The sequence below is a fragment of the Myripristis murdjan genome, chromosome 13 (genome assembly GCF_902150065.1).
Source record: "Myripristis murdjan chromosome 13, fMyrMur1.1, whole genome shotgun sequence".
Lineage (NCBI taxonomy): Eukaryota > Metazoa > Chordata > Actinopteri > Holocentriformes > Holocentridae > Myripristis > Myripristis murdjan.
This window is the reverse complement of record NC_043992.1, coordinates 41323866-41333865: the sequence shown is the minus strand read 5'-3', so window position 1 is coordinate 41333865 and position 10000 is coordinate 41323866. Positions and strand designations below refer to the sequence as shown.

The 10000-nt window shown below is 45.2% G+C and overlaps 3 protein-coding genes across 7 annotated transcripts in view; 2 read left to right on the top strand and 1 right to left on the bottom strand.

The window, feature by feature from the left end:
• abcf3 (ATP-binding cassette, sub-family F (GCN20), member 3) overlaps window positions 1-2143 on the bottom strand; it is an 18056-nt gene extending 15913 nt beyond the window's left edge. The window contains exons 1-2 of the mRNA XM_030066551.1: window positions 2031-2143; window positions 214-361 (exon numbers count right to left, since the gene is read on the bottom strand). Of these exons, the coding sequence (XP_029922411.1) occupies window positions 214-361; window positions 2031-2103 (221 nt within the window). The 5' untranslated portion in view covers window positions 2104-2143. The remainder of the gene's footprint in view (window positions 1-213; window positions 362-2030) is intronic.
• Window positions 1-10000, top strand: part of LOC115369788 (NACHT, LRR and PYD domains-containing protein 12-like) — a 322926-nt gene that overhangs the window by 58508 nt on the left and 254418 nt on the right. The gene's annotated exons all lie outside the window — the stretch shown is intronic.
• The window catches only part of lrch3 (leucine-rich repeats and calponin homology (CH) domain containing 3), a 38056-nt gene continuing 33338 nt past the window's right edge, over window positions 5283-10000 (top strand). For 3 of the 5 annotated variants that reach the window (XM_030066546.1, XM_030066544.1, XM_030066543.1), the window contains exon 1: window positions 5285-5629. In XM_030066546.1, coding sequence (XP_029922406.1) covers window positions 5380-5629 — 250 coding nt within the window. In that variant the 5' untranslated portion in view covers window positions 5285-5379. Of the gene's footprint in view, window positions 5630-10000 lie in introns of all 5 variants that reach the window. The other 2 variants (XM_030066542.1, XM_030066545.1) reach the window with 2 other exon arrangements.

Below are 10000 nucleotides of genomic sequence, written 5' to 3'. Positions count from 1 at the left end.
CTGTCTGTCTCTCTCTGCCTGCCTGTCTCCTTCTCTGCCTGTCTGTCTCTCTCTCTCCCTGCCTGTCTCTCTCTCTCCGCCTGTCTCTCTCTGCCTGCCTGTCTCCTTCTCTGCCTGTCTGTCTCTGCCTGTCTGTCTCTCTCTCTCCCTGCCTGTCTCTCTCTCTCCGCCTGTCTCTCCCTCTGCCTGCCTGTCTCTCTGTGTGTCTCTTACAGTTTCAGGGTGTTGAACATCTGGAGGCAGATGTCTCGGATGTCGTCTTCGTTCTTGCTGTCGGCCGACACTTCCTGCAGCACTCCTCCGATGGCGTCGTACACTTCCTCCCCATCCTCGAAATCTGCCCCGCCGCTGTCCAGAACACCTGAGCGCACACACACACACACACACACACACACACACACACACACACACACACACACACACACACACGTAGCTCTGTGAGTGGCAGACAGTCTGATGTAGAGTCTTGCGCCTCGACAACACTGCAGTTTTTGGGTCCAGATGTTGGTTTTGGTTAAGTTTGTGCATCAGAGAGAAAAAAATACGACCATTTCTAATCTTCTCTGTATATTGTTTGCAAATAAAACATTTTTTTTTATTCAGAGATTTTGGAAATCGACCAGTAGTCTTTCAAAGGCTGCTTAAACTATTTAGTAGTATATCGAAATATAGCAATACGATATACTAGTCTATATCCAGTATATTGTATTGCTATCCAGATATATGGCATAAATAGAGTCATACTAACAACTTTTTCCATAAAAATGAAAATTATAATTTGAAAATTATTATTCCTTCTAAAATCATGAATCATGTTGAAATCACAATATCAGTGAAATTAATTGCAATACTATTTCCTTTTTATACCACTGAGCCCCAATAACTACACGTGTGATAAACCAGCATGTATACAGACGTGCTAAAACACAGCATTTTGACTTAATACCATGTTGTTAAATATCAGAAATGAGGCGTGATATCTATTCCTCGGAAATGTGAAATATTGATGTACACCTGCTTCACAATAAAAAAAGAGACATTTTTGTCTCACATGTTGAAACACAGGCAGAGTGTGTACTCTTAACCCAGCGCTAACCTTAATCTAATGTTGACTCGAACTTTGACTCGAACCGCCCGGCGGACCCAGCCGGACCCAGCCGGACACGGCCCGGGACAGGCCGGTGAGGAGGCCGGTTAGCAGGCGGTCCGGCCGGGATTCGAACCCGCGGCGCTGCGGTGACGACACGAGCGAGCCTAAAGGTGCGTGATCCGCCAGGTGAGCCACACTGATGCTCTGACCAGGACCTGCGCTGACTTGCTGTTTAACCGGATGACGGGCTGGTGTGTGTCGGAGCTCAGCCTCCCGGCGACTAAACCCTACAGCAGGAAATGGGTTTTCCCCGCTGGCATCGCACGTGAAGGCAGAGAAACTCTCCCATTATCAATCAATGGACAAGGTCAACCTCCCGTTGACATGAGCGGGGCAGCGCGGCCGGGCGGGGTCAGTCTGACTCGGTTTGTTCATTCATTCAGTTCATCAGGACCGGAGGGACCCGGAGCGGCCGGCCGGGACTCGAACCCGCACCCCTCCTGCTGTGACAGCGACACCCACCGTGCCGCCCCGCTGCCTCTGTTTAGCTCACTTCACACTGTTTACACTGGGTGTCCGTTCCGTTCCGGTCCGTGCCGGGTTACAGCAGGGACTATATACCTGAGCGGAGTGTCGGTGTCAGTTCGCCTCCCGTCCCGCTTCCCGTCCCTGTTCACACCGCGGCTCGGCTCGGCTCGGCTCGGCTCGGCTCGGCACAGCGGCTCAGTCTGCTAACCGAGCCGAGCCGAGCCGAGCCATGCCGTGCTAGCCTGCCTAGCCCAGCCCTCACTGAGAGAACAGCCAGCTCGTGTAGCCGGATCGGGGCGAGCTAGCTAGCTAACCGGACCTCACCCCCTCCCTCCCGGGTGAAAGTCGTGTCTCAGGCCGGCGTGAGGCGCGCTCCGGCCGGCGGAGAGCGGCTCCTCGGCCCGCGGCTCACCTGTGATGTAGTCGAACAGTTCCGTGTCAATTTCGGGAAACTCGCTCTTCAGAATATCCACGTATGTCGCCATGATACCCGGCCCTGGACACGACCGCCGTGCGCATGCGCCAGCATGCGACAGCGCCGGGGATCATGGGTAATGTAGTTTTGACGGTTTGTAGTCAGTTGAGCGGGGCGGCTGAGGCCTGCTCGGCCCTCCTCCACTCCGAGGGGACGAGAAGAAACTAAAAAACAGGAACTGAAGGTAGATTTTAACTTGTAGGCTATGAATACATAAATGCCTAAATAAAGAAAGAAAGCTCCTCTGAGCAGCTAACACTTTAACACACTGAAGTCGAATAACATGAACTATAATTAAAGTAAATTTTAATTTGAAAGCAAACAATGCAAAAAGTTTGCAATTATTATACTTAATACATTTATCTCGTTTTCCTGAAAAACTCCAACACTGAACACTACAACCTGTCGCCTCTCAGCCTCTCTAGCACTCTGTAAAATGACCTCTAGTGACCTCTAGGAGAATCACAGCCTCATCAAACTTTACAGACACAAACTAGAGAGCGAGGCCGTTCAGAGGAGCTCTGCTGCTCCAGCTGGACTGACAGGAAGGGCCACTTTCTGAGACATTTACACAACGCAATGCTCAACATCCAGTCACTGAAAAAATGCAGCTTTTACAGAAATCTGTAAATGTCAAAAGTTTTTGGTACCAAATCAAAGCCTGAATTTTTCTGTGGTGTTCATCAAGGTCTTGGTGTCCAAATGTGGTATTTTGGAGGGTTTTGGCCATTTTATTCATTCTCCAGTGTTGAAAAAATGGTTAATATTTGTACCAAATGTGTGTAACAAATGGTATCAACATGAAAATTGCTGCAACAACTTATGACACATAACTGAACATGGGAATGGCTTCATATACTCCCATCATAATGTGCTAACCTTTATATAATCTAAATAAAGAGCCTAACCAGAACAATGTTTATTACAGATTTATGCTCGTAAGAACTTGATACTCAGAGCTGAGCTGCATCTCACATTAATCTTCAATTTCCCAGCTCTCAGATGATGATTACCACTTCTATTTGGCTTCTCCTGGTGACCTTTTACCTCCCTCTCAAGAGACCTCTGAACACCAATAAAATAAAATAAAATAAAATAAAATAAAATAAAATAAAATAAAATAAAATAATAATAATAAAAAAAATAAATAAATAAAAGATGGGCCTAAACCACGCTGGGGGGGTGGATTTTTAAAAAAAAGATTTTTATTAATTTTAACAATTTGAATTAATGGTTAATTTTAATTTAGTCTATTTTAATTAATTTAAATTCATTAATTAATTTTAATTTGTGCAGTTCACCCCATCCGCCTGGTGGTGCAGAGTTACATGTCCTGACCACTGGAGGGCGCTGCTGCACCACAGCGACAGCTTCCATTGGTTTCCACTGAGAGGGGGTGAAGAGAGACCGCTAACATCATCATCACCTTCATCATCATCATCATCACCTTCGTCATCATCATCAACATCATTATGAATATTATCGTTGTTATTATTGTCATCATCACTGTCGTTATTCTTCTTTTTCTTCTTCTCCCAAAAAGGAAGTTTTGTGTAATTTTTTCTTAATTATACATTTATTTATTTAAATCTCATTTAACATTTGGGCTGAAGAGCTTGAAGTCGACGAAGCGTTAAAGAGGCAGATTAGATAAGTTTGATTTTATTTTTAATAGAAAACTTAAACTTGCAGGAGCGACACGGACGAGCTGGACCTGCTGCTGCCTTCACGGTCTCCTCTGAGCTCGGACTTTAAGAGGCAAAGTCGAGAGTTTTGATTCCGTGGAGTCGGGTGGTGTTGCTCTGAAAAAACGACAAGTCGTTCATATTCAACATGTAAAGTCAAAGACACACCAAATCATTTTTTAAACAAAGGTAAAAACACATTTTTTGTACAGTTAACATGTCTGTGCAGTAGTACTTAGTTAACATGCAATACTAACACAAATACTGAAAAAACTCACATAGTAATAGTAATACTAATAATGATAATAAAGAACAATAAACGAGCAAAAATCATCAAAATAAAATACAAGTAAAACAAATTAAGAGGGATTTTTTTTTTTTTTTTATCAATTTTGAAGCCAATCATAAATGTTTGGATTTTTCTTCTTTATATATTTTTTTAAGAATTTACATTTACACATCAACAAAATCCTAAGACAACAAGCAGGTTAACAGTACAGTGACTGTTTATTACTTATTTATTGATTTATTAATTACTTTAAAATAATAATAATAATAATAAAAAAGCATTCAAACTTGCTCATGTTCATATTCTTTGTTTCATGTGAGAATACTGCCAAATCGTTCCAGAACATTTGCAGAGTAAGTGCTCTTTTTTTGTGAATCTTTATTTGGAGTCATGGCCAAAGAAGACAGCAGCATCGCCTGCAGGCAGAAGAAGCATCAAGACATAAAACATGAAGCGGTGCAGAAGAGAGAAATACAATGAGAACAAAACAAACCACGGCAAAAAGAAACAGTCAGTTTAAAAAAAAAAAAAAAAATCAGGAGTGCATGACAATAAAATCACATCAGCATTTTGAAAATACTGCCTCCTGATTCTCTCTGCCTGCATTTTTCTCATATTTTTTACTCTTTTCTATGGAAACATTCGATTTTTTACAATTATTATACCATAAAACAATTAATGTATAAAATAGTTTCAGTGCTTTTAAGTGACTTTATGATAATACACTCATATTTTTCCTTAATTTCTAATATTTATTTATAGGTTAGGTCTGTTCTGTTTTTGCTGTATTTCTCTCTTTTGCACTCCTTTATGTTTGGTAAAAAATGTTGTTATTGTCTTTGAAGAAGACAATAACAAGATTGATAAGATTGAGATTGATAAATAATAAATAATTATTGTTGTTGTTATCTTGTAAATTTGTGTCGGGGAATGTGGAAAATAAGTGCCTTGTTTGACAGTGACAAAAGAGAGAGACAGGACAGGCAGAGCAGAGAGAGAGACGGGACAGGCAGAGAGAGAGACAGGACAGGCAGAGCAGAGAGAGAGACAGGACAGAGAGGGAAACAGGACAGGCAGCAAAGGGCCTGAGGTGGGATTCGAGCCCAGGGCGCTGCGGTCAGGCTGCGGTACGCGCTCTTCCAGGTGAACTACTGGGGCGCCGCATGTGCTTTTTCAGTATTTCCCACAGCCCGTGAAGGCATCGTGTGTGTTGTCCAGTCTCCCTGCGCATGCCCACATCCCGCCTGGAGTTCTGGGCAGAGCTGGGTGGGAGAGTTAGCAGTTAGCAGTTAGCCAGCTAGCTGAGTGTGTAATGGCGGCCTCGGTGTTGCTGGGGTCTGCGGACAGCACCGGACCCACTTTCCCGGTGGGAAGCGGCTCTGGGAATGTTTTAGTCGGGAATAACGTGCTCGGACCGGCGGGGCCGGCGTCGTGGAACCGTTCTCTGGACCGGGCGCTGGACGAGGCGGCGGCCACCGGCTGCCTGAGCCTGAGCGGCAGGAAGCTGAAGGAGTTCCCCCGCAGCGCCGCCAACCACGACCTGACCGACACCACCAGGGCCGGTGAGTCCCTCCGAGCCGCGGCCGGCCGGCCCGCTGCGGGGCTCGGCTGGTTTCACACACATTGAGCGGTTTGTGGAGGTTGCTGTGGGGGTTGCTGTGGAAGTTGTTGGGAGTTGTTGGGAGTTGAAGCCGCTGCGGGGAAAGTGAGCAGCGGCCCGGTCAGTGGGGAGAGGAGCTCTGCGGTGTTGGGCTGCTAGCATGCTAAGGCTAAGGGCTACAGCGGTTTGAAAGGGAGCACTCCGCGGGGTCAGGCGGAGTGAGCGGGGCGAGCGGAGCCTCCGGGTCGGGAAGCCGGGCTCAGCTCAGACGGAAGGCTTAGCTAACAGCTAGCCGTCCAGACCGGACAGGACGGGCTCTCTCTGGGAGCGTTAGATGACGGTGAGCGAGTCAGCCGCCGGAGCACCGCGGGAGGGGGGGGTCACCATCCGCCCAAAGCAGAGCCCGCAGTTAAAAGAGTCCCTCTGGAAGACGGTGACACCTCGGCTGTGTCTGGTGTGTAAACCCTGAGCTGAGCTTCGACTGCCGGCCCGGAGCCGAGCAGCGCTGCCCCGCCCCGCCCCGCCGGGCTCCATGTGCCGGCGAGAGCAAACCAAACAAGCCGCTGGTCTGCTGGAGGTCGACTGGTAAACAAGCAGGGAGCGGAGCTGTCTGTCTCTCTGTCTGTCTGTCTGTCTGTCTGTCTGTCTGTCTGTCTCTCTGTCTATCCGTCTGTCTGCCTGTCTTTCTCTGTCTGTCTCTCTCTATCTCTCTGTCTGCCTGTCTGCCTGCCTGTCTGTCTGTTCCTCTCTGTCTGTCTGTCTGTGTCTGTCTGCCCGTATCTGTGTGTGTGTGTGTGTGTGTGTGTCTCTATCTACCTGTCTCTCTGTCTGTCTGCCAGTCTGTATGTGTCTGTCTGTCTCTTTCTGTCCGCCTGTCTGTCTGCATCTGTCTATGTCTGTGTGTGTGTGTGTGTGTGTGTGTGTGTGTCTGTCTGTCTGTCTCTTTCTCTGTATCTGTCTGTCTGTCTTGTTGTCTCTCTCCTTCCTCCTTGATTTCTGTTTCTAGCCTCAGACACTTCAATGGAAAACAGGTCAATATCAATTAATCACCCAAAATTCTCTCTTATTACCTGCACCTGAAAAAAGGAAAAAAATGACTAGACATTGATTATAATTCAATTTAAATTGAGAGGTTGAAGAAGGTTGTCTGTTTTGTCAGTTTTTTTTTTTTTTTTTTTTTAGCTCCTGACAGTGTTTTAATCCCTGAGCTCCTCTCTGCTGTGACCTTTGACCTCTGATGGTGCTTCACTTTTTGTGAAAGTCCAGGGCCCCTGAGGCCCTTTGAGGGCCTCCAGGGCTCCTCAGCAAAATGAGGAAGTCTGACAGCAGCCAAGAAATCTGATACAGCATCACTGATGTGACTCTTAATATATTATTTTGTTGTAAATATTTATTTTGCTGCTTTTTTTTTTTTTTTTTTTTTTACAGATTTTCTGGCCATTTTCTTGTAAATGTGTGACTAATTTCTTGCTAATTTTTCAGGTAATTTCTTTCTAATTCACTCATTGCCCTCTCCCCATGTGTTTAAAAGAATTCAAGTGAATTTGCTGCAGAAAAAATAGACTGGAACATTAAAAAAAAATGCCAGAAACAAAGAAATACAACAAAAGTGCAAGGGAATTAGAAAAATTAGCGCCAGGCTCCCCTCCCGTCTGAGGGCCTCCAGCCAAAAAATCACTTTGGGGGCTTTTATCATAAAGATCAGTTTCGGTCCAAAAGATAAACCACCTGATAGATTTTTTTCACCAAAAATTCACTTTAGTTATGTTTGTTTTTGCTGTTTTTTTGACTTTGTTTTGTCAGTTTTGCTTTAATATAATTTAAATGTCTATCGATTTTTTTTGTTTACGTGGTAATTTTCGGGTAATTTGTGGCTAATTTTCTAATTCTTCTATGTTATTTCTTACTGATTTTTTTTTTTTTTTTGCCTAATTTTAACATCATTTTCTGCTAACTTTGATTTATCAATTTCTTGCTAATTTGTGGATCAATTCTCTCTAATTTGCTGATCACCCTTTTCCAGCGTTTCTGAAAGAAATCAAATGAATTTGAAGGTTTTTATCATTTTAATAATCATACATACAGTCTTCCTGTCATTTATGAAATTCTTTTGTCTACCAGCTGAACTTTCAGCACCGAGCTTCATACAGACTGTGGCTTCCTCTTCATTTATTTACCACTGACTGCTGTGTGTGTGTGTGTGTGTGTGTTTGTGTGTGTGTGTGTGTGTGTGTGTGTGTGTGTGTCTGGCGGCTGAAACACAGGCCTTTTGAGTGTTTTCTTTAAGTCTAAAGACACGTTGATAGAAGTCCTCCCTGCTGTCACATGCAGGCCAGGCCCGAAGCCAGAGACACACACACACACACACACACACACACACACACACACACAGCAGCTCCAGCAGGACTGCAGACCGTGTCCTGACAGTCTGACGATATTTGGGTGCTGATTTGATAAACTGTGATATTGTAAGTTTTGTAAATATTGTGATTTGATATTAAGCGATTTTAGACAAACTTAAGGGCTTTTCGCTTAACGATTCATTGTAATTAATATATAAAGATGAGAAAAAAAATGATTGATTGATTTATTGAAATCAAGGGCAAAATATCAAATCAGGGCCATGATGATGATACAGAAATTCTAAGAACAAAGTAAGAACTTTCCCAGTGTTTTGTATCAGCCTCTCACACTTTTTACAGTGTTTTTATCTCATGAGCGGGGGGGGGCGGCTGTCCCCCTCCGGCCGCCGGGCGCGTCCCGCTGTCACGTCCCGCTCGCTGCGCCAGCGGGCAGGACGTGACAGGAAAACAGCGGCGGCACTCCGTCACTACCAGTTCAGCCAATAGTTTAGGCGAGACCGCCGTATGAGCGAGAAATTTCAAAAACTTGATCATATTAGAGAACAGAATAGTTTGTCCTCCTGCAGTGATGTGTTTAATGACCTCACAGACCACCGTCCTCCTGCGGTGATGTGTTTAATGACCTCACGGGACAGTAGTGATGTGTTTAATGACCTCACGGGACAGTAGTGATGTGTTTAATGACCTCACGGGACAGTAGTGATGTGTTTAATGACCTCACAGACCGCCGTCTTCCTGCAGTGATGTGTTTAATGACCTCACAGGACGGTAGTGATGTGTTTAATGACCTCACAGGACGGTAGTGATGTGTTTAATGACCTCACAGACCAGCGCCGCCTCCTCTCCTGCCTCTTTGCAGCAGCTGCATCATTACGACCTCCTGCAGAGCCGCCATGTTTGTAGCTGTCATCTGATGTCAGCACATGACTGATGTCAAGATGTGAGGTCAGAGATACACCCGTATTTCGTTTTTCTCTGAACAGTCACTCAAAAATAAAGTCCGGCTGTTACTGTCAAATTCCAAAATACATTTACATGAACGCGTGCATAATGTGAGCTGTGACATCACTTCCTCTCCCTCTTTTCTGCGCTCCTCGGTGCTCTGTGGTGTTTTTGATTGTGAGAGGAAATGAAGCCTGGTCAGCGTGTGTGTGTGTGTGTGTGTGTGTGTTGTGTGAGCCATGTGAAGGCTTGAGTTCATTTCATTCAGTTTATTAAATTTTTCTATTTTATCCCATCAAACACACAGCGCGCACACACACACACACACACAAACACACACACACACACAAACACACACAGGGTGTTTTTTCAGACGTGTTGGAGCCTCCAGTCAGCCTGCTGCAGTTAACACACCAAGTACTGTGCTCTGTGTGTGTGTGTGTGTGTGTGTGTGTGTGTGTGTGTGTGTGTGTGTGTGTGTCTCATTGCCTCCGGCTTCGGCTCTGCTCTTTCTGTCGCTCTGTGGAATTGGAACATGGTCACCACGCTGTGTGTGTGTGTGTGTGTGTGTGTGTGTGTGTGTGTGTGTGTGTGTGTGTGTGTGTGTGTGTGTGTGTGTGTGTGTGTGTGTGTGTGAGCTCGGGCCTGAGACATGGTGGGGATGAAGGCGTGAGAGAGAGAAGAAAGTCTTCAGGGCTTTTGTGTTGTCAGTTTGAATCACTCATGGTGCCTTCAAGTGCCTGTTGGAAACATGGGATTTACTGTTTAAAGAGCCAGGAGCACAAACACCCCCTCAGAGTCCTGTTAGATGACAGGGGGTCGTGTTGGAAATGACCTGCAGTGACCTCTAGGATGATCACGGCCTCATGAAACAGCCACAAACTAGAGGAGAATTCAAAAAACTGGAATCTCAATAAATCCCATTATTGAATAGCATAACTTAAGAATCACAGTACATATTGAACCGGCACCCGAGTATCGTGACAGTCTGGAATCAGGAGATAAACGCGTGGTCCCAGACCAGAGAA